Below are 24,403 nucleotides of genomic sequence, written 5' to 3'. Positions count from 1 at the left end.
TTTAATCCCAGCACTCGGGAGGCAGAGGCAGGAGGATCTATGAGTTCGAGACCAGCCTGGACTACCAAGCGAGTTCCAGGACAGCCTCCAAAAGCCACAGAGAAACCCTGTCTCGAAAAACCAAAAAAAAAAAAAAAAAAAAAAAAAATTGAAAAGCACAAAGAGTAGCTGTTGATGACAGCAGGATTCTTGAGCTGGTTTATTTTCACACTTACTGACACATAGGGGACAGCTAACACTCTGGAATAAACAGCACTTACAAGGTACAGGAAGTGGGTACCAAGATGGTGAAGATGGTCTTGAACTCTGACCCCTCTGCAAAGAGATGACCACAGGTGCAGGTTGTATAGAGCGGAAGATGAGCAGTGGTGGCTTTGTAGAGAGCTACTGGGTCCCAGTCTACTTGCATTGACTCTCTGATCTTCGTAAAGCCCGGTGACATCCCCGTCACCCATTTCGTAAAACTTAATCTTTGGATTTTTCCTTTTAATTTTGTTTTTGAGGCAAAATCTTGCTACATAACACAGGCTGGTCTTGAACTCAGCCTCCTGAGTGCAGAAATTGCAGATGCATGCTGCCATGTGATCCTTTTAATATATATGTTAACATATATTTGCCTCTGGCTGCTTAGGTTAAGAGCAGGAATCCCAACAGCCGGACTGAACATGGCTGGCATTTGGAATGTAGACTAACAGTAGAGCTGGTGGTAACCTTGTATCTACTGCCTTGTGTGTTCATCCCCAGAGAAGCAGCTGCGTCTCCAGTGTGTCAAGTATCCCTCCTGGAGTAGAAAATTCCAGGCCTCTTAGTATGCCACCAAGAAAAAGGAAGAGGTCTGTGTCCTCTGGAGTACAGGTGCACTGAGCTCCAGGTCAAGTGCTATAAGTCCTTTCTAGCAGGATCCACATGGCGGGAAAAGGGAACTGAGTAAGCAGTCACTCCTAGTCAGGCCTGCCTCAGTTTACCCCTACCCCATCATGAATCAGCACTCTGTTAAGACATCTCATCTCCCATCTCATTAGGCAGTGACAAGGCCCGAAAGCTAATCCTACATGACTTGGCAGAATTTTATAGTTAAAACAGAAGATCGGATCATCTTGACTTAAATTATTCAAATAAGTGATAGACTAGGATTGCACCTAATTGGCATTCCATCCAGCTGCAAGGGACAAAAACACTTGATAGAGACATTGGAGTGCACTTTAATTCAATGAGCATACCCCCACCCCCACCCCCACCCCCAACCCCACCCCCGGCAGGGTTTCTCTGTAGCTTTGGAGCCTGTCCTGGAACTCACTCTGTAGACCAGGCTGGCCTCGAACTCACAGAGATCCGCCTGCCTCTGCCTCCCGAGTGCTGGGATTAAAGGCATGCGCCACCACAGCCCGGCTAATGAGCACTTGCTAATACAGTACAAAAAAACCCAGAGCCCTGCCACCTCTGTCTCTCAGTTTCAGTGTAGAGGAAAAGGTGAAGAGATGATTATTAAAACCCAACACACCAGCGTGCCTGTCGGATGTCAGCTTCATAGCCCCAGCCAGTTCCTGACTGCTGTCACTAGTAACATTTCAGTTAGATTCTGATTCCAAGATGCCATGGTGAAAAATAAAACCACCGACATGTTTTGAATGGTGAATATTCCACTTCCTAGCCAACAAGGCAAATGTCCCCGTCTATAAAATGGGTCTAACAGGTACCTTGTGATTCTATGCAAGGCGTGAATGAGGTGGGGTGTGATAGTGTACACCTATAATTGCGCCTCTTGGGGCAGAGGCAGAAGGACCAATCACCACACACCCAGGTCTACATAGAGAGTAAGTACCCGAGGTTAACCAGGGCTACAGAAGGGACCATGTCTTTAAAAACTAAATAAAAAGAATGCACTTGACAACACCTAGTGTCTACTGACTTCTGGACTTGCAACCAACCTCAGGTATTTTCCCTTAAAATGACTACTAAGAGCTGGGTAGTGGTGTACACCTTTAATTCCAGTGCTGGGGAGGCAGAGGTATGTGACCTCTGAGTTTGAGGCCAGCCTGGTCTACACAGTGAGTTCCAGGACAGCCAGGGGTACACAATGACATTCTGTCTCAAAACTGATATTATAACATACTGGTTTAGTTCAAATTGCAACCCCCAGAACAACAGGTTTCCAGGTTTCCATGCCTGGGGGAACCTGTTGAATACAGAATCTCAGACTATAGAGATTCTGACTTCTTAAGTATAGATGTGTGCTCCAACACATTTGCATGTCTGTGTCTTAGATCACTCTAGTGTCAGGATTGCATCTTTAGGAGCACTTCAAACATGGGACTATAATCTACCTGTAGTAGAGGAATCCAGAGGCTTCCGGTCTTGGACCACCTACCTACTTCTGTGCTGCTGCTGGCTCTTTCCCACTTATCTGCCTTGCCTAGCCTGGGGGCCTGCATGAAGCAAAACCAGAGAGAGAGAGGGAGCAACACTACCTTGGCAGCTGGGGCTACACAGTGGCGGTATTCACGGGGCTCGTATTGCTGGGTGCGGGTGCGCAGTGGCTGAGTCAGACAGGTACATGACATGAGGCTGAGTTAAAGAGGAAGGGCCTTCTCTGGTTTCAAGTCCCTCCTAAGCCACCCCTTTAGAGGTTCAGCGACCGCCCCACTGGTGCTTCCCCCTGCACAGGTGTTCCATAAACCGGTAGCCACCTGCACAGGGCCTCTTTCCCCTTTGCATAGCTTGAATAAACACTTATTTCATAGCTGACTGGCTACTCGCCTGCAAGCCTCCCAACATCCTCTCTTTCATTTCTTTCGTTTCTCTCACCTGGGGCTCAACGTGGTAGCAATTTAGTGAGGCATGTAGAGCCCAATAGACAACCAGTGGGTATTGATTAGATTTTGATGATGTTTAAGGGTCAATTCAGGAAGGAGCTGAATTGACAGTGCCTACGGAGAGAAGCTGGGATGTTTCTAGTTTGTTTGTTTGTTTTTTAGAGTTTCTGCTAAAACATAATTAAAACAAGCAGAAGGTGGCAGACCATGCCTGTAGCCCACGCTATGCAGAGGGTGGAAGGGGAAACTCACTTGAGCCAAAGAGATGGAGGCCAGCCTGGACAAGCCAGAAAGATCCCAGTCTGAAACAAAATAGACCTGTGTCATGTGTTTGTTATTGGGGGCCGAATCCAGGGATTCATGCGTGCTATGCAGATGCTGTACCACTGAGCAACACCCCCAGCATCTATTGTTTTGTTTTGGGGGGTAACAGAGTCTCAGTAAGTAACTCAAGATGCTCTCCCGGTCACCTGTATTTTTAGTATTTTTAGCTGGTCTGCTCCCCTCTCACCCTGAGCCTGCTCCCAGAATTTCCAGGCCTGTTAACCGCATGTTCCTGCAGAAGGACCATGGTCAGAGGTGGGAGGGGTCCTCTCAAGACAGACACGTCCTGCCCATCAGTCCCTTCAGGCTCTAAAATGACTAACAGCAGTAAAGTCTACCTTCTCCATGGTGGACTTGACCTTTAACATAAGGAGCTAGTATCTCTACCTCCTGAATCCATTCAAGCTGGCAGACAGTTGGTAAGTTACTTTGATGTATAGGCAGGGAGATAATTTAAAATTCATAAAACCCAGCTGGACAGTGGTGGTGCATAGCACAGGCAGGTGGATCACTATGAGTTCAAGACCAGCCTGGTCTACAGAGTGAGTTTCAGGACAACCAGGGCTACACAGAGAAAGCCTGTCTCAAAAAACAAAATGAAACAAAAACAAACAAAAAACACTGGTACATGGTGGTGCACTCCTTTAGTTCCAACACTTGGGAGGCAGAGGCAGGCTAATTTCTGTGAGTTCGAGGCCAGTCCAGTCTATAGAGCAAGTTCCAGGACAGGCTTTCAAGCTACACAGAGAAACCCTGTCTCAAAAAAACCAACCAAACAAAACAGAACAAAAAACCCAAACAAAAAGCAACCAACCAAACAACAATAACAAACCTCATAACCTTCCTGCCTCAGCCTCCCAAGGGCTAGGACTCTGGATACGCCCTGAACTTCTTAGGTAACAAAAAGGGAGTGAATTTGACTCCCATCTGATGACCTGAGATGCTTTGTTCCAGCCCATTAGTTTTCTATTTGCACCAGAACAGATTTAGACTGTTGCTTAGACCCACACTAAGATATACCATGCCATAACTCTGCCCTTTCCCCAAACGCCAGGGAAGACAGCGGGGTGCTGTTGCAAGGGTACAGGTCTAGTCCCTGCATTCAGGAAGCCCCAAGAGCAGCTGCTTTAGGAAAAGGAAAGGAGTTGGCTTGGAGATCACAAGTCCAGCCAAGGGGAGCTTGACCTGGGTGATAAGCAAGGTACACCCTTCATCCTGGCATCCTTTATCAAACAGTATGTGAAAATAAAGTGCTTTATTGTTGCGGATTCCAGGACAGCTTCCAGACAGCCGTGAAGGGGGCTGGAACTCAAGTCCCCTTCCAAGCCCTTTTGGAGGATTTGTGAATGGAGACCAAACATTGGTTCTTCAACATTTCCCTCCAGGGAAGACAAAGAAGTGTGGTTGTTTGGGGGACAAGAAGTGTCTGGGAAGAGGCACAGGTGTGCTGGGAGCTGAAGCGCGCATCTCCCGACTCCAAGTCCAATTCCAGGGCTTTGCCTCGCCATGTGGGGACTCGAAGCTGGTGTGGGTACCGACACCACATAGAAGCCCACATCGAACATTAGGACTGCCTACCCTGTCACATTCCTGGTTTAGCATCTACTACAGGCACGACACCCTCCTCAGCCCATCCCACACCTGGCTGCCATGGCAGTGGCCGCCCACACATTCCTGCCATCTGGGGACCATGGAACCAAGAAGGACCAGAGACAGCTGGTGGTTCCCTGCCTAAAATCAACGCCCAGCTGTCCTCTCAAGCCCCCTGATGAGGAGGGGTGGTCGCCGTGGCTCTGCTAGCACAGCAAAGGGCAGCTGTGGGGCCAGACGAAAGTCTGTCCTCCCCTACCTACCCCCTTCCTGTGCTCTTCCTCAGCTGGCCATGGGGGGCTGGGGGAGCTGGGGAATTCACAGCAGATCCTGGGAACTTGGGTGCATCTGGAACATTCTGTCTCAATCCTGAGTAGAGAGAGCGGCAGAAGGGGCGCGAGGCCAGACTGGGACAACTCCTCTCCTTCAGACACAGACACATTCCCAATGCAGCACAGCGGCCCTAACCCTGACACACCCTCCAACCTTCTCACCAATCCTTGAGATACCTGGGCTCTCCTGACTCAGGGTCACAAGAGGGGGTATGCAGGCCAGAGGGCCTCTCAGATGAACCCTAACGCCTGCCCAGTCCCAGCAGGGGCGGGATAAAGGGCAGAAGCGCCATTCTCCAGTCCAGCTTCAGTACTCTTTGGCCTCCTGCAGCTGGGCCAGGTACTCTTCCTCGGGTGGGTTATCTGCGCAGGCCCGGCCATTGTTGGGGGGGCGCACGGTGTGGTAGCGACTCCAATCCCCCTTACACAGGATCCAGGGCAACGTATCCACCTTGAAGTGCAGCTCCGGAGAAAAGTCGGTGCTGACTAGGTCCGGAGCTCCCGCCCCCTTGCCTCGGGTCAGCAGCCGGCTGCCTTCATCGTAGCAGCAGTGCTGGGCAGCCAGTGTGCTGCTCTCGCCTGACAGCATGGAGCGAAGACAGAAGCGTGCAGTGGGCTGGTAGATGTCCAGGCGCTCACGAGGGCCACTAGCATCCCGCCACTGGAAGCTTCGGCCCTGATGTTCATCCGGCAGGCTCACAGCGCTGTACACAGCCTCCAGAGGGTATGCGCATGGGCAGCTGGGCAGGTCCTGGAGCACTTGGCTCAGGTACTTCGCTAGGAAGTCACTCTTGCAGTTCAGCCACTTCTCACAGCTGTCTACATCTGCGGAGGGTAAGGAGGCACAGGAGAGGGCTGGTCAGAGTTGCCTGCCAGCCCCATGGCAGGGAAGAGGCTGATCAAGGTCAGTCGCGTGGAAAGGAAGTCCAAGCTCCCAGCTGAGGCAAAGGCTTGGCTCAGGAGGGCCCCTGGGTTGGAAATGAGGGACTCAAGAAGGACACAGAGCAGAAAAGGGACACCCCACACCATCCAGGCACCTGAAGCAGGAAGCTATGACTCAGAAGAGACACTAGCTTTGGGCTGGCGGCACCCTGCGGGACACAGGCATCATCTCTTCAGTTTCTGGACTGTGGGAAAGATCTTGGGATCATGGGAGCAGGCAGTGGTAAGTGGAATGTGATAGGAACAAGTTTATGGGTTTTTTTTTCTATTTTTATATTACAGGTCAGTGTCTCATAGTCCAAACTAGCCTCAAGCTTGCTATGTAGCTGAGCCTCCTCTCCCAAGTGTTGAGCTTGCAGGCATGCCCTACCATGCCCAGTTTATGCCCTGCTGGGATTGAACCCGGGCTCCATGAGTGCTAGACTAGCTTCCTACCAGCTGAGCTACATCTCCAACCAAGGGCAACAGTTTAGTTTTTTATTTTATGTGCATGGGTGTTTGCCTACATGTATGTCTGTGCATCATGTACACACAGAGCCCATGGAGGGCAGAAGAGTATGAGATCCTCTGAGACTGAAGCCCCCGGTGGGTGCTGGAAACTGAACTTTGGTGCTCTTAACAGCTCAGCCATCTCTCCAGCTAAAAAAGACAACAGGGTTTTGTTTTGTTTTGTTTGAAACAGGGTCTTTCTGTATAACAGCTTTAGCTGTTCTGGAACTAGCTCTGTAGACCAGACTGGCCTCGAACTCACAGAGGTCCACCTGTCTCCAACTCCCAAGTGCTGGGAATAAAGGCATGTGCCACCACTGTCTGGCAGGACAATATATATATATATATATTTTTTTTTTTTGGTTTTACGAGACAGGGTTTCTCTGTATTGTTTTGAGGCTGTTGGTCCAGCCCGGCCTCGAACTCACAGAGATCCTCCAGCCTCTGCCTCCCGAGTGCTGGGATTAAAGGTGTGCGCCACCACTGCCTTTCTTAAGGACTGGGCCCTTGATGAACTGCTCAACTGTTCTGTGCTTCTGTGACTCCCTGTCCCTGTTGCCTCCTCCCCTCTTTCCCGGGCAAAATGTAACCTCAGAATCTGGCCACTCAGAAGAGCGCCCCTTTCCCCTGGACTCTCCGACCTTCACACTACACTCTGAAGCCCTGTGCTCGCGCAGGCAGACCACGTGTCCCCATGAGACCTGACCTCTTTGAGGACAGATGCCATGCCTCCTCCAGGGATGCTCAGCCTCACTGTAGGCCCAGGTACACGACACAGGTTCAGGAAGCTTCCATTTAAGCTTTGCCTTTGGGGGTGCCATGCCTTTGGGGGTGCAGGTGAGGCCCAGGAACCCCAATAGGGAGTATACTGCGAAAGCACGACCCTTGTCCCGCCGGTCTTCATGGAGCAGCCCTGGGTGTTGGAACCCTGGCTCATTCGACAGGTACTCCTAAACAGAGTCTGCCAGGGGGCTCCAAAATGTAACCATGGAGTAGAAGTAGAAGCTCCCACTTCCCCTTACCCCCAGCATCTCCTAGCTCTGGGGTTCTCACCGAGACCCTTCCCTCCTGGTAGGAACCCGGAACTAGGCAAGGATGATTAACTCAATCTCTCCCATAGGAAGATGTGCTCAGTGATTCCCGCTACACAATGATGCCCGTCCTCCCAAGAGAGAGGCTCCCCAAGACCCAGCAGCAAGGTCTAGCACCCCTCCCCACTAACCTGGATCAAGCATATCCGTAGCATTGTGGGCTAGGGGCTGCCACCCCTCACTGGGAGAGCCCAGGGTGTGCTCGTCTTCGGTGCCTTTGGGAAGAGAGGAGGCCAGGCTGGTGGCGCCCCAGGGCACCTGTGTGCTCCTGATAGGGATGCCCAGCCCTCACTAGGCTCTCAGTGCCCACAGCATCTGGGACAGGCCTGGGACAGGACCACCACATCCGTGAGCTTCCCATACCCCGCTCCGAAGCCCACCCCTCCTACAAACATCCCATTTTGAGCCGTATTAGCCACTCCCATGCAGGGGCTGGAGCTCATCTCACCAGGACAGGGGGGCAGGTCGCAGACGCGGGACTCTGTGGCAGTACAGGCATAGCCACAGGGCCGAGATCTCTGCTGGCTGCCGCTGCTGCAGGTCCCGCTGCAGGGAGACCAGGTGCTCCACTCCTCCTGAGGCTCATAGTCTGAGTTGAAACAAAGGACCTGGATGAGCATACTCACTCCTCAGGGCACACTGGTGCAAACTAGCAAAAGGCACTAGTTTATCCCTGGCCAATGTACGGAGCGCAACTGACTTCCAGCTGCACCCACACACACACAATCCCCTCAGCTAGATGTCCTTGTGCAGTGAACAGCTGTGCAAACACATCAGCAAGTACTATAGAGACAGAACACACTCTAACCACCCCCTGTGTCTATAGTGCCTTCGTAGCATGCACAGAGCCCTGGGCTGCATCCCCAGCACCAGGTGTGGTGGTGACTTACTGTCATCCCAGCGGCAGGGACAAGGGAGGAAAGGTAAGGAACTCAAAATCACCCCTGACTGTTAAGTTTGAAGCCAGCCTGGGCCCCAGGCTACTCTGTCTCCAATGATAACGAAGAGGAGGAGTTGGAAACCAAGGGTGACTGATACTTCCTCCCTAGGTCTGGGGTTATTAAAGATTCTCCTGATTCCCTTTCTTTACCTGAGAGAGCTCAAACTCCCAGGCCCAGGCCTGTATCTGAGTCTCCGTGTGGAGCTCCACAGGTCTGGCACACTGTTCTCACCAGCTTCCAAGGCAGGCCTCAGGCCAGCTGGCACCAAGAGTTGGAGGACGATGAATGGGAGAAAAGCTGAGACTCCTGGAAGGTCTGTTTACATCAGTTTAGGAAGTTGGGAAGAGCTTGTCTGATTTAGTCTTAATCCCTGGCACCTCAGCAGTCCGATAACAAGACCTCAGGGCTTCCGGCAGAGAGGGTGAGACTGTGCCCAGAGGCAATGGCAGGTACAGCAAGGAGGGTACAAATGGCCGTCCCAGCAGGAGGTATAAAGAGAGCCAGCAAGTTCATTATCACGGGCTGACACTCTATGTACACATTGCTAGCATATGTATGTATGTGGCATGCTTGTGTGCTTATATATGTGGAGGTATATATGCTTGGGGGGGTACATGTGTGCTTGTGTGGGTAGCCCCAAGGTTGACATGGGGTATTTTTTTTTTGTTTGATTGTTTTTGAGACAGGGTTTCTCTGTAGCTTTGGAGGCTGTCCTGGAATTCTCTCAGTAGAACAGGCTGGCCTTGAACTCACAGAGATCCACCTTTCTCTGCCTCCTGGGTGCTGGTATTAAAGGTATGAGCTACGATCGCCTGGCAGAGTGTTTTTTTTTTTTAAATAACTTTCTACCTTACATATGGACACAGGGCACCTTGCTAAAACCCAGAGCTTGCCACACAGCTAGCCAGGCAGCTAACTTTGGGATTGCCTGACTCTACCTCTAATGTGCTGGAAATACAGGTGGGCGGCCACTCAACTGGCTTTTTGTTTTGTTTTATTTTTGTTTTTCAAACAGGGTTTCTCTGTGTAAGCCTGGCTGTTCTGGAACTCACTCTGTAGACCAGGCTAGCCTCCAACTCACAAAGATTCACCCACCTCTGCCTCCCAAGTGTGGGGATTAAAGGTGCACGCCTGGCTGTCTTCCATGAGAGTTGAACTCTGGTCCTTGCATTACAAGGTTTTCACTCCTTGAGCCATCTCAACAGCCCAGCTGTTCTGTTTTTTGAGACGAGATCTCAAGGTATCTCAGGTAGGCCTGGAACTCACTACTTAGCCCAGGCTGGCCTCTAACTCTCCGCCTCCTGCCTCAGGCTCCTGAGTGCTGAGGCTGGGGTGGTGTACTACTATACCTGACTGTATATAAGTGTGTTCATTTACCATTACAACCAGCCCCGTGTCGTTTAGACACATGATTACCTGTTTCAGAGATGACAATGCTAAGACACAGAGAAGTTAAGTGACTTGCCTGGGGACACTCAGCGGCTAAGCTGCAGGGTCAGCAGTCAAACTCACAATCTCAAAATGAGATGCACTGTGAGTGGCAAAACTTAAGAGTATTTTTCAGTTTTTTTTCTTTTAGAAACTGATAAATATAAATATTTATGCTATTAAGTAGCTTTTGCTTAGAGGAGCTCAGAGCAAGTCAAATATTGGCGGGAAGAAATCTTTGAGGCTTTCAATGGCATCTACATAGCCCTAGGCTGTTGGCCTGCCCAGTTCTCCTGGCCTGGGAAGCTCTTTCCCTCCCCCTCCAACTCATTCCCACTCAGAGCCTAGCAGGGCAGCGGCTGAGGATGCCAAACCAGCCACTCACCATAGCTGTCTGGCTCCTTGAAGTCCTGGTCCTGAGGACCCGACCAGCCGTAGTCCCAGTTGTCGGTGGCCCCACTGGACCACAGCTCCTCATCCTTGTCCTCTTCGCTGCCCTCTTGGTCCTCCCCATCACCGTACTCTGCAGCATAACCCTTGTCTTCCTCCTCCTGCACTTCCCCTGGGGCTGTGTCTTTGAGGCTGGAGCCTCCGTCTTCGCCTTCCTGGTAGCCCCAGAAGAGGGGCCAGAAGAACTCCCTGGTGGGCAACCAGCTGGGGGCATGCAGGGGCCAGAGACTGCTGGGCTCAGAGGGCAAGTCCATCTCCACCTCAGCCTGGGGGTCCTGCATCACCTCGATGGTCACCTGTGGGAAGGACAGACACGTGCCAGATAGACAGGCTCAGCACGGGACTCCAAAGAGGAGATGGGTTTGAGCCAGAAGCCAAGAAGGCCTTTCCTTGCCACTGTCTTCCCTGCCTGACCTTGGCCTCTCAGGGAACTAAGGGCATTGGGTAGGACCTCCTGTCACCTGGATGCAGATGCAGGTGGGGGGAGTGGGGGGGGTGGGGAGTGAGGGGGGGCAAATCCAACAGGTGCCAGGCCTACTAACTAGTTCAGGAGAAACTGTTTGGAATTCTGCCTCTACCACACTTGAGCTGCTTGGCCTCAGGGACCAGAAAAACATTATTCTCAGGTGCTTTCAAATGACAGGAAGTCACAGAGCAAAATTGGGGGGGGGGGAATAGTAAAATATAAAGAAGAAAGTGAGCCAGATGGGGAGGTGCACGACTTTAATCCCAGCACTCAGGAAGCACAGGCAGGCGGATCTCTACAGGGGTGAGCTCCAGGACAGCCAGGGCTACACAGAGAGCCTGTCTTGAAGAAAAAAAAAATGGCCTGCATTACATCACTAGGAGGGACACCTGTGGTTTTTGTATGTAGATGTGTATATGTTATTTTAATACAGGTAGACAGGCAGTCTGTAAAACAATCGTAGAGCATCCTGCCCCTTTTACAGCCTTTCTTTTTTTTTTTAAGATTTATTTATTTATTGTCTATACTATATTCAGAAGAGAGCACCAGATCTCATTACAGATGGTTGCAAGCCACCATGTGGTTGCTGGGAATTGAACTCAGGACCTCTGGAGGTGCAATCTGTGCTCTTAACCTCTGAGCCATCTCTCCATCCCGTCTTTCTTTCCTTTGATTGAAGTACTCTGCTACACAGACAAATCTGCTATTCTTGAAGATTCAGGATAGGCAGTAGAAGACAGTGCCGGACTTCTGTCTGGCTTTCCTGGGACTGAGGGTTTTCTCATGCTCCAGCACCTTTACCCCCCATTCTGAACTGAATCCCTGTCCTACATGCAGAAAAGCTTGGGGGCCAAACATTTCGGATGCTTGGCAGTGTCAGGGGCAGGGTGTCCTGGTACTCAGCCCTCAAGATAGCCCTACCAGGTTGCTGGATTTGTCCCCTGCCATATCCAGGGTCAAGGCTCAGGAGCCAAGGGACTTTCTGGCAAGGAGAGGGGCAGATACTCTTCTCACGCTGCATGAGTCCACGGTCTGCACACAGCCAGCAGAGGGTAAGGAGAGACTCAGTCTCCAGCCTAACACTCTCCAGAGGTTCCCTAGACAAACAACTCTTCTATGGTCTCACCTGGATGTTGGGGTTCGGGGCACTCAAGTCTGTGTTGGCCAATCCTGGCAGCTTCTTCAGCTCCAGCAGCAGGGGTGTGCGTTCCAGGGTCCTAGGAGGGGTGGTTGTACCCAGAGTCAGAGCTGCTGGCTCAGGGAGGGTCTGACTCCTGGGTTGACATGGCTCTGTCTGAAGACGGTCTCCAGCGAAGTCTGATGTTGCCCCCTTGTCCTGGGGAGAGCCGGGATCTGGGGCAGGCGAAGTCTGGGGAGAAAGGGAAGGTGGAATGACCAAAGTCAGAGTCTATCCCCTGTGACCTGGAAGGGAGCCCTTGGCCTGCTGTGCCACACCCTCGCCTCTGGAGTATGTGTTTGGAAAGTTTTAGGGCCTCAGTGGATAGGTTTGGGTGCAACTAGGCAGAAAATGGACTGTGTTCACAAAGTGGTCGTTTTTCAAGCCTTTTTTGTTTTGTTTTTGTTGTTATTGTTTTTCTTTTGTTTTGTTTTTTCTTTTTGAGACAGGGTTTCTCTGTGTAGCCCTGGTTTTTCTGGAACTCTCTGTAGACCAGGCTGGCCTGGAACTCACTGAGATCCGCCTGTCTCTGCCTCCAGAGTGCTGGGATTAAAGGTGTGCGTCACCACCACCACTACCCCAGGCCTATTTTTTTTAACTCTGTGTGTGTGTGCGCGTGTGCATGTGTGTGCGCCTATGTGTGTATGTAGGCGTGCGCAGATGCACATGTGTACATGCCTGCGGAGGCTGGAGTACAGCTTTGGCTGTCATTCTTCAGTTGCCATCTGCCTTTAAAAATATTTTTAAAATTTGATTTTATATGCATGGGTGTTTTGCCTGCCTCTGCCTCCTGCGTGCTGGGTTTGAAGGTGTACAATACACACCTGGCCCTATAAAGCACTTTATGAACTAATACCTCCCACCTCCCAAGCATTATTCTAACACATATATTTATTTATGAGACGGGGTCTCATGTAGCTGAGGCTAGCCTTGAACACCTGACCTTCCTGCTGCTTCTACCTTACATGTGTGCTGCCACACTTGTTTTTATGTGGTGCCAGAGACCAATCCCATGGCTTCACATATGCTAGCTGAGCCACATTCCTAGTCTCCTATTCTAAACACTATGCTGTCCGTTGCATCTTCCAATAATATCTACAGGAAGGTACTGGCTCCCACTCCATCTTTATAGACAGTAGCTATGAAGGTAGAGAGGACAATAACCTTCCAGAAGTCACACAGATGTTTAGTGGTGGCACCAGGATTTTAACCAGGCACTCTGGGGTCAGGATTCACCCTTTGCCATCATGCTATATGACTACAGGTTGGAAATATTGAGTCTGTTCCTTTTTCAATTTAGCTGTTTAATCAGTCTAGATCTCTCTCTCTCTCTCTCTCTCTCTCTCTCTCTCTCTCTCTCTCTCTCTCTCTCTCATTCCTTCTCTTCTTGCAAAGTTGAAAACAGAGATTCAAACTCTGTCTCTTCTTGGATGTCCCTTTAAGGGGGCCCAGAGATGTCTGCCTCCAAGTCTCCTACACCAAACACCTCAGCTCAGGTCAGCCCTCGGCCTTGTCATCCTTGGGGAGCAGCCTCTTGCTGGGTCAAAGCATCGTGGCACAGGTGGATGGTGCACAGGGGTGGACCCCCTCTGCTGATGTACCTGGAGACCTGAGCATCCCTGGCACTGCCTTCCTGTGGCACACCTCCATAGCACTTACTGTCTTGACTTTTTGCTTAGAGGCTCCACTCTGCTGCAGCCTCAGTCACAGACAGGCAGTCGGAGGTGGCTTTGGTGGCTGGTTTGGATGCCCTTGTCATCAAAGTAGTGAGGTGGTTTTCATCTGGGAACCACCGGCAAAGTCCAGAAACATGAGTGACTGTTCCAATGGCCTGGGGTTTCTAGTGGCACCTAGTGGCCAGAGGTCAGAAATGGCTGCCATGCAGAGAGAATTCCCCAAGCCAGAAGATGATACCACCACTGAAAAAAGAAATCCTCCTCCATCAGTAGCAACCACCTGATCTGAACTCTGACCTTTGCATCCTCATCTGCCAGGCTCATGTTGGCAGAGAGCCTGGACCAGACCCTGCTATCCTGAAGGCAAGCAGAACATTGCTTCTCAACCCTCCCTACCATCTCCACCCAGCTCACGGGGACAACTACAGCAAGAGAAAACCCTGGCCTTGGGTCCTGGCTGCCCCCACCCCAGGCTCCTTGGTATACACCGGGAACCTCTTGCTCTGGGAAGCAGTCTCTGGGGAACTGTTGGGCGGTGGAGAGGGACAGAGAAGTCCTCAATGGAGGTCCCTCAGATGCCTACCCTAGGAACAGCCCAAGGCAGGTGGTTCCTGGAAGGTGACCCCAAGACACAGCGGGGACTGGAAGAGGGAGACTGGAGAAGGGAGGCAGGTGACGTAATGTCCCTGAGTGGAACCACAGTGGGCAGCAGGAACTCGGTAGTAGTTGGCATCTTTGGGACCTGGGGTGGCGCCTGCACTTCTGTTACCCTCACAGGGGAAAGAAATGGGGTGTCTATCCCATTCCATCAGATCTCAGGCCAGCTATGGACAGCTCTGAATAGACTCTCCATTAGTTTAAAAACAAACAAACAAAAACCAAAAACCCAGGCTAGGGCTGGAAAGATGGCTCAGAGCTTAAGAGCACCGGCTGCTCTTCCAGGGGACCCAAGTTCAATACCAAGCACCACATGGCAGCTGACAATTGTCTGTAACTCCAGTTTCTGGAGATTAGGTGCCCTCTTCTGGTCTCTGAGGCATTAGGTATACATATAGAGCATAGTATACACCCACACACATAAAATAATGATGATAATAATAGTGACAAAATTTAAAAAAAACCTCAAACTCCTGGACACTGACATGAGGAAGTAAAGTTGGGAGGTATATAAGTAGGGCCTGGAGAGTCCTGACCTGCAGCCAACCTCCAGTGCACCCGAGTTCCCATGCCTGGGCTAAACCCTACTTGCTGTCCGTCATTCATTCCAACCAAGAGCATCTTCTACAGAGGCAGAAAGTTGCCTTCTCTGTTCCCTGTATCCCCAGCTCCTCACAGGGCCTGACATCCTGTAAGAGCTCCATAGGTCACTGATGAGTGAATAAAAGAACCCTGAGAGGTGAGCATGACCTTCCTTGTGTTGGCGCTCTAGAGGGCAAGGAGCTCCGGGAAGATCGCAGAGGTCACAATAACCGTACCAGGACACCAGGACTCATGCATTCACGCATGACCCACACTCCACCACACACACACACACACACACACACACACACACACACACACACACACACACACACGAGCTCTCTCTCTCTCTCTCTCTCTCTCTCTCTCTCTCTCTCTCAGCATCTCAGCAATGGCTCATACACGACCTGACCTGGGTTCATATCCCAGCTTGCACACTTACTGCTTTGTTCTGGGACAGCTATTGACTCTGCCCTTTGTGAAGCAGAGAAATGGCAGGGTTCATCTGAGAAGGCTGATGACTAGACTTTGTCTTGTACTGCTAACCCAGAGGTGCTGCTAATGGCTCCCAGTGAAGAGGGAAAATAGTGTGTGTGCATTCTCTAGTGCATCTTTTTTTGGGGGGGGGGGTGGCATGTTCAACATGGCTTCTCTGCCTAGCCCTGGCTGTTCTGGAACTCACTTTGTAGACCAGGCTGGCCTCAAACTCAGAGATCCACCTTTTTCTGCCTCCTGCACGCTGGGATTGAAGGTGTGGTAGCACTGCCCAGCCCTTTACATCTTAACTGAGTCTGAGTGGGCTCTCCTACTGATGCTGCCGATACAAACCCTCATGGCAGATGTTAAGGGAAACCTTTTCCTTGAGAGGAGCCTTCTCACTCGCCTGGTTCCAGATCTGCATCAGTCCCAAATAAACACACAGGAGGCTATATTAATTATGAAGCTGTTGGCCTTGCTTGTTTCTTACTAGCTAGCTCTGACTTAAGTAATTACCCCATAATTGTTAATCTAAGTATGTTTCTTACTGGAGAATAGTTCCAGGCTTCCTACCCCCATGGCGTTACATGTTGACTCTCTTGTGTTTCTCCTTCCCAGAATCCTCCTGGACTCCTAGCCCCACCTATCTAGATTCCTATAGGCTCAACAGTACTTTATTGACAAATAACAGGCAAATAACAGGACTTCCCCAACAGCAGATGTGCTCACATGCTCTGAGGCTCTGACTTGTGTAAGACTGTCTCTCTGTTCGGGGGCTGAAGAGGTGACTGAGTTCGGTTCCCAGCACTCGTGGAAGGCAGTTGATAATCACCTGTGACTTCAGCTACAGAGGACCTTATCTACCTTCGAGAGCATCTGCAATCATGTGCACATACCCACACAGAGAGAACTAAAAATAAAATAACTTTAGGGCTGGAGAGATGGCTCAGAGGTTAAGAGCACTGGCAGCTCTTCCAGAAGTCTTGAGTTCAATTCCCAGCAACCACATGGTGGCTCACAACCATCTATAATGAGGTTTGGTGCCCTCTTCTGGCGTGTAGGTAGTGCCAGAACACTGTATACATAATAAATAAATATTAAAAAAATAACTTTAAAGAATATCTGTCTACATCCAGGTGCGGTACTGTACACCTGTAATCCTAGCACTTGGGAGACTGGAGTAAGAGGACCAAGGGCTCAGGGCTAGCCTGGAATACATAGTGAGTGAGAGCCTGGCTCAACAAATAAACAATCAATAAACAGACAAACAAACAAATCCCAAATCACCTGTCCTTTCTTAACAAGACCACCTCTCTTACCTGTTATTATATAGCTCTCAATAGCACATGCTCAAAATAACATTGCTCCATTCTCTCGGTAGTTACTGCCAAACCTTTCTCTTTCTGTCTCTGCTTCTGTTGCATTCTGTCTGTCTGTCTGTCTGTCTGTCTGTCTGTCTGTCTGTCTGTCTCTGGCTTGGCCAGACAGCACTGACCCACGATTTTCTAGATGAGCTCAATATTCTGATCCCTTTCCCCACCACAGGGCCAAACCTGCCCACTGACCTGTTTCTGCCTCCCCTGTGCCTGGGGGTCAGGAGCTTGTCCCATGCTAGAATCTAGTCTCAGGTGTGACGCCCCTCCTTGACGCCCAGGTGCACGGAGCCTGACTACACTAGGTTGCGTGGGCCTCGCAGAAGGTCGTGGGGCCGTGGGCAGAGGCATAGGACTGGGTTTCTCCTCTGCGCCCTCCTCCTGATTAGTACAGACTGTTCTACCACCCAGCCCTACACCCAGTGGGGACCCCAAAGCTCCTCAGCATCACAAGGGCACCGCTGGCAAAGTGCTCTGTCCCCGGTACACGCCAGGCCTCACGGTGTGCCGCTCAGGGCCCACCTAGGTTGACTGCTCTGTTCTCACTGGTGTGAGATTCCAAGGACCCAAGGCTTGCTGGGCAACTACATGGACTGGGTCTCTGAATCCCCACAGCTGCCCTTTGGGCAGGTCCTAATATCACCCTTGGTTCAGAGATGAGGCACCAATGACCAGAGAGGAGAAGTAACTTGCTCTTTACCCAACCGAGGCTGGAGTATGGCATCTGAGGCAGCAGGTCAGGCAGGGGTCTGCCCTCTGAACTTTAGTGCCTTGCTAACTCCAGACAGGGGCTGCACCTCAGGTGTACTGCCGGCTGCTCTATAGTGCTGAAGGAACAAGACTCTAGGACCCTAGGACACATCCTCCTTTTATATCTCTTGTCCTTTTTGATCACTATAATAATGATCATTGTTGTTATTACTGTTTGGAGAGAGGGTCTCATGTAGTCTAGGCAGACCTCGGACTCAATATGTACTAAAACAAAAATGACCTTGAATTTTTGATCCTCCTGCCTCCTCTTCCAGAGTCCTGGGATTAAAGGTTATGTATCACCATGTGTGTTCTTTTATGCAGTGCTGGGGATGAAATCTAGGGTTTTGTACATACTAGGCAAGAACTCTACCAACTGAGCCACACCCCACCACACCCCCAGGCCTGCTTTTGACCCTTGGAAGAGTTACCTGGAGAGGAACCAACTGAGACCAGGCAGCTGAGAACCAGGCCCCCACCCCCCATCCCTGTGAGGCCTTCTCTCCATTTACCAGTTCTTTGTTCTCCAGAGAGAGAGAGAGAGAGAGAGAGAGAGAGAGAGAGAGAGAGAGAGAGAGAGAAGAGAGAGAGCTGCAGGGACAGGAAGGCCCAGCAGAAGGGTCACCTCCAGGAAAGCACCTGCATCTCCAGGCTGCCCACCTGACACCGGAGACCTTCCAAAGCCCTCCCCTCCCCTGCTATCTGGGCCTGCCTGTGACATCGGATGAGGAGAGTGGGCACCCTGCCAGGCACACGACACTGCAGGTGTGTCAGGACTCCCGAGGCCCTTCCTCCGTGCTCAGGTCTTCTCTGTCAGCCCTCCCCTGCAACGTGCTTCGTACCGCAGCGACAAGATCCACCGAGGTGACGAGATCTGGGCTGCTGGGTGAGCTTCTGGAGTTCGCATAGAGGCACCCTCAAGGCCGCAGAGCCCAGAGAGCTGTCCTCATTTCTCTTTTGCTTTATTCTAGCCCCCTCCCCCTCCGCCACCATGTCCACTATTCCTCTCTGAACTTTCTCACACCCTGCTAGGGTGTCAGGGTGAGGTACCAGCGGGATCTTCCACATGCTAGGCCTGGCTTAGTTACTGGGCCCTCTCTCTGTTTCTGCCTCCTCCATGAGAACAAAGCTGCACACAGAGAGGCCAGGCTCAGTGGGTGTCTGGGTGGCATTTGTATCCCAATGGGACGGGGGCAGAGCTGTGTCATCATATGCCTGTCTAGTTCTCACCCTGCCCTTGGGAATGATGGAATGATTGTATCTTTGAGCCCAAAGGTTTCTTACTCAACACTCCAGTTCACAGACTGGATCCTTGAACTCATTTTACTGTGGAAGAAAACTGAAGCTCACTGCCAGGCCTGCTGGAGTCGGGGTGACACAACTGGTTCACAAAATTCCTGATTCTTTTCGTTGTTGGGTTAAGGGATGCTCCCCCACAGCTGGCTCTGAGGCCTCTGGATTTGTCTGAGGTGGGGTTTTTTTTGTTTTTTGTTTTTTGTTTTTTTTTTGACAGTGGCCAGGGGAGCCAGGTGGCACACATCTGCAATCCTAGCAGTCAGGAGTCTGGGGCAGGACTGTTACCAGTTCAAGGCCAGCCTGGGCTATGTAGTGAGTTCCAGGCTGGACTAGACTTCAGGGTGAGAGTCTGTTTCAAAAAAGCACCCCCCCTCAAATAACCACACCAAACAAAATAAAATGATGCCGGCATGTTGTGGGGGAATGTGTTTCTCTCAGGAAACAATTTCGTAACATCTGGCACCAACCTTTACAGAACACTGTTTCGTGCCCGGCCATGCTCCCATCTGTATTTAACGTCTCTCTAGTGTGATTTTTCTTGTAGATAGACTCTTGCCACGTAGCCAGGAATGACCTTCAGTTTGTGATTACCCTGTCAGCTTCCCTAACTACCGGATTACACCTTGGGTTTTTAGCAGAGGAACCAGGTTATTGGGCAAATTGCTTATTTCTGACTCAGCATCCAGGCTCCCAGGATATCTGTCTGCATTTTCTCAACAGGACCCTTGACTTGAAATTACAAATTTTGGTAACATACATGAATGTGTTGATGGAGATGATGTAGCCTCATTTTTACTTTTTAGTTATTTATTTTTGATTTTTTTTTGAGACAGGATCTCATTATGAAGCTCTGGCTGGCCTGGAGTTTGCTGTACAAACCAAGTCGGTCTTGAACTTGGGGCAATCCTTTCTACCTCCATCTCCTGAGTGTTAGGATTACAGGTGAGCTCAGGCACCAGGCTAGCCCCCTGTTTTAAAAGTGAGAAAAGTATCTAAGGTAATTTGCTTAATGACACTCTGGGCCAGATCCCTAGGCCCTAAGCTCCCAAGTCCGTTTTTCTCTTTCAGGCATTAATTTGTGTCTAGGGTTTTTGTTGTTTTGAAACAGGGTCTCACTATGTAGCACTGGCTGGCCTGGAACTCACAGATAACTGCCTGTCTCTATCTCCTGAGTGCTGGGATTAAAGGTGTGTGCTGTCATACCTAGCTGTGGTTAGGTATTTTTCAGACCTGTGCCAGGTTCTATTCTGGGCCTAAGGATACAATTCTAACTCTAAAGTAACACATCCCCTCATACTAAAACATACAAAAAATAATTATAGCACTAGGGGATGAGTTAAAATAAGAACTACTGATGCCAAGAGAACAGGAATAAGGCCAAATTATAATTTTTTATTAATTTTATTCTGTTTTGAGATAGGGTCTCACGTGGGCCAGGCTGGCCTCAAACTTAGTATGTAGCTGGAAATGTCCTTGAGCTTCTCATCTTCATATCATATCTAAACCTCCCCAGTGCTGGGTTCACAAGCCTGTGTCACCATGCCCTACCAAGCCAATTTAATTTGATCACTATCATTATCCCCAGGTTAAGAGTGAGACTGACCAAAAGTCTACGGTTTTTTTGTTTTGTTGCTGTTGCTATGGTCATTGTTTCTAGTTATTTCGTTGCTTTATTTTTTTTCTTTTCCTTTGAGATGACCTGGCTCAGACTAGCCAGACTAGCCAGAGCTTTTTGTTAGCATATATGGGTCTCAGACATGTGAGCCTCCTCCTTTGGGACCTTGAGTGCTAGAATTACAGGTGTTACATGGTACATCCAGTTCAGAAATCCCAGCATTTGTCCACATCGATATTATTCAACAATGGCCCGGTAGAGGTTAGTGTCTCCCAGGAAACATCTGACAGCATCTGGTTCTATGGCAACGGCTAGGAACAGCGGTAGGCATCTTGCAAAGCAGGACAGCTACCCCCAGGACAACCCATTCCAGGCCCCAGAATGGCAGCAGCTCTCCCTCCAACCCTGTGGTTTACAGCATGCATTCCTACCAGGGGAAAGCGGGGGAACATGATGAGAAAAATGCCTTAGAGGTAATGATGGTTTGTGACACTTAGTTAAGGGCCATAGGACATAAAGCTCCTGGAGGGCTCTGGTAGCCTGAGCCAAACTCCTGCCCAAGTCTTGCAGTCACCCCCTCCTGTTTCCTACAGGTTCTGGCCACTCAGTTTCCTTCCCCGCCTTGGAAATGAGGACCGTCCTCTGGAACAGCTTGGTATAAGAAGGACCCAACAGGCTGGCTCGTGAATACAAACCAACCTCCATGGAAATAGGGACTGGAAAATGACCAATGAAACCTCGGGAGGAGAGCATCAGGCAGGACCGCAGAGCCCCGGTGAGGGAAACAGCATGACCAACTGGAAACAGCATGACCAACTGTCTATCTAACACAGCCAGCACTCTCTTTCACCTTGCTCTTGGAACTTACGGCCCCTATTCCCCTGTGGAAATGTCTGGCTGACCGCTCACAAGTGCCTCAGCCTGCCTCGACTCCCAATGCAAAACTCGAATCCTTGGCCGATTAGGATTAAGGGGGCGCCGGGCGTTGGTGGCGCACGCCTTTAATCCCAGCACTCGGGAGGCAGAGGCAGGCGGATCTCTGTGAGTTCGAGGCCAGCCTGGTCTACAAAGTGAGTTCCAGGACAGCCTCCAAAGCTACAGAGAAACCCTGTCACGAAAAACCAAAAAAAAAAAAAAAAAAAAAAAAAAGAAAAAGAATTAAGGGGCTCGGCAGCCCCAGACCCCTCATGACCTCAGGGCAGTGTGGCTGAGGGGGAGGTTCGCACAGGGCGAGGAAGGGATGCCTGGGACCCAGGAGGCCGGGCCACTGCGGAGCAGGAACCAAAGTCAACTTTCTCCTCGGCAGCCTGGACGTTACAGCGCCGCCGCCAGAGCTCCCGGCTACGCGTGGGGAGTGTCAACTACAGGCTCAGTGCACCTGGCCATCACCGGTGGATTTCTGAGTTCGAGGACAGCCAGGACAGCCAGGGCTACACAGAGAAACCCTGTCTTCCCGAGGCATCCAGTCGGCTCGGTCCCTCCAGTCCCAATCATCACTCACCTCCACCATCCTCGAGGGTCCGTGGGGCCCGGGATCCCGCTTCCTCAGGGGTAGCCCTCGGCCGGTGGCCAGGAGCGCAGCCAACAGCATCAGGGCGCGCGGGAGCCACGCTCGCACCGGCGGTGGCCGCATCGTCGCTCTGCGAGGCTGCTTTGCGGGAACCGCCTGACCCGCGAGCGTGTTCGCGCCGCGCCGCGCCTCCTCCAGGGGCGGGAGCTCGGGCTGCGGTGCAGGCCGGGCCGGGCTGCGCGGAGACCCAGCTGGGAGCGCGCGCTCAGGGGCGCGCGGCCGGTGAGCCCGGGTCCCCGAGCGAGGTCAGTGGCCCTGGTGTCCCCCTCCCTCCCGAGAGGCCCCTCGGCGCTCGCGGACTCGTCCCGGCTCCGCGGGCGGCTCCTTTGATCTGGCGGCCTCCCCGCCTTCACTCCCCGCCGCTGTCGCCGTCGCGGCCCCAAGCGAATTCCTGTCCCGGGGAAGTTGCCGCCCGGCGCAGTGCGGCCCCGCGCGGTCACTGATGAGGGGCGGGGAGGCGGCGGCGCCACAGTAGCGCTCCCCGACGGCGCGACGACGGCTACCTGAACTACCTCGGGCCTCGCGGGCAGGCACCCGCGGCTGTGAGCGAGCGGCGGGAGTCTTTGGATCCTAAGCAAAGGTGTGCGTGCGGTCAGGTAGGTTTGCAAGGAGGCTTGGCAAGGTGCCTCGGACGAGAACCACTGCGGTCCCTGCTCGCAGTTCCGGTTCAGTTTCCAGGATGGTCAGAACCAGGAGACCACACAAGTCACATTCCCAGGACAGAGGGTGGGGTGGGGAAGGCTTGAGTGTAGGGGTCAGAGCATCTGTCCTGCAGCTGGTATCGCTGGTCATGGGGACGGCCCAGCCCCTTTCTGCCAGATCCTCGGGTTGGGTCTTCACAGCAGGTCACTGAGCAACTTGAATTCCCGAGATGTGGCATAGACCGGGAATCTTAATGATTTGGGTGGAGGAGTGCGAACTGGAGAGGGTGCCCACCTGGGATGGACGCAGGAGGGAGCCTTGACGAGAGCGAACTTGGGGGGGCAGTGGAGAAGGTGGCCCTGGCTGTAGTCTGCTCAGGAGGGACGGAAGCAGAGTAAAATTCTCAGAGCTGCGCTGTTGTGTTTTGTTTTTTGTTTGTTGTTTAACGCTGTGGGGCATTAAATGGTGTGACGCTTGGGTGATAGCCTGGGTCTGAGGTCGGGTCAAAGGGTTGAATACTGGCAATTTCACATGATTCACCCTAAGAAGATGCCGACCTGGTACATGATAAATACTCAAATGTTAGCCAACAAAATCCTTGGTCTCTGAGCAGCTCCTAAATCAAACTACATTTACTAAGGTCTTTACATTTTTAAAAATAAAATACTTTTACATTTACCCCCAGTATTTAGCCTTTTAGCGGTGCTTTTGAAACTTTCTACCAGATTAAATGTGACTTTGAAGATAATGAGTTTGTTTGGTCATTCATTAATTCTCCATGTCATTCTTTGTCTCCATGTTGACAACTGCTACTTCACTCCAAGCTGCCCCCACTCCTTGCTAGACTTTTTGGACAAGTGTTTGATCAATATCTTCTGTTTTATAAACTGGACAGTGATGGCACAACGTCTTTAATCTCAGCACTACGGAGGCAGAGGCAGGTGAATCTCTGAGTTTGAAGCCAGCCAGGACTACATAGAGAAACAGTGTCTTGAAAAACCAAAACAAAAATAAAATTTGAAAAAAAAACCAAACTAACTTTATGTGTATGGATGTTTTGTCTGCATATATGTCTGTGTGCCACATGTGTGTTTGGTGGCAGTGGCCAGGCACTGGATCTCTTGGAACGGAGTCACAGTTATGAGCTGCCATGGGGGTGCTGGGCATTGGACCTGGGTCCTAAAGAACAGCTAGTGCTCTTAACCATTCCTGCCCATTTTTGGAGAATTCGTTGACTTTGTTTTTTAAGGGAAATTCTTTACGTGTATATATTTGGTGTGCATGTCCGTTTGCGAGGAGGTCAGCTGCTCTTCATTTTGTTTACTGAGGCAGGGTCTCTCTCTTTAAACATGGAGCTCACAGGTTCATTTAGGCTAGCTAGCTAGCATTGGTGGGTGCTGGGGATCTGAACTCGGGCACTTGTACTTGAACTACTTCCTTAATCCTGCCATTTTCATGTTTAGGTCTATTGTTTATTCTAATTAGATTATTGTACATCACTGTTGAGAGATCATCTTTCCTCCCCATATGGGCATTTAGTTACTCCAGTGCCGCTAGGTGTAGCTGTTGTATTTTCTTCACTGAAGTACCTTGGATCTTTTGTTGAAGCTGGGCAGTGGTGGCACATGACTTTAATGCCAGCACTAGGGAGGCAGGTAGATCTTTGAGTTTGAGGCTAGCCTGGTCTACAGAGCAAGTTCCAGGGCTACACCAAAATCCTGT

The 24,403-nt window shown here is 51.0% G+C and overlaps 1 protein-coding gene across 2 annotated transcripts; it reads right to left on the bottom strand.

The window, feature by feature from the left end:
* Positions 1–4,377: 4,377 nt before the first annotated feature.
* Positions 4,378–22,132, bottom strand: Ism2 (isthmin 2). Of its 2 annotated transcripts, XM_005084011.4 has the most exons (6): positions 21,971–22,131; positions 11,993–12,235; positions 10,336–10,696; positions 8,030–8,170; positions 7,713–7,796; positions 4,378–5,884 (listed from the first exon to the last, which is right to left on the bottom strand). In XM_005084011.4, the coding sequence occupies exons 1-6, from the start codon at positions 22,100–22,102 to the stop codon at positions 5,367–5,369; spliced, it is 1,479 nt and encodes a 492-aa protein (XP_005084068.1). In that variant the 5' UTR covers positions 22,103–22,131; the 3' UTR covers positions 4,378–5,366. The 2 variants fall into 2 exon arrangements, with proteins under 2 accessions (XP_005084068.1, XP_040598616.1); XM_040742682.1 differs by lacking the exon at positions 7,713–7,796 and having other exon boundaries at positions 21,971–22,132.
* Positions 22,133–24,403: the final 2,271 nt, after the last annotated feature.

Source organism: Mesocricetus auratus, unplaced genomic scaffold (assembly GCF_017639785.1).
Source record: "Mesocricetus auratus isolate SY011 unplaced genomic scaffold, BCM_Maur_2.0 Super-Scaffold_15014, whole genome shotgun sequence".
Classification (NCBI taxonomy): domain Eukaryota; kingdom Metazoa; phylum Chordata; class Mammalia; order Rodentia; family Cricetidae; genus Mesocricetus; species Mesocricetus auratus.
Note: the sequence above shows the minus strand (reverse complement) of the source record. Positions and strands in the feature narration are given on the sequence as shown.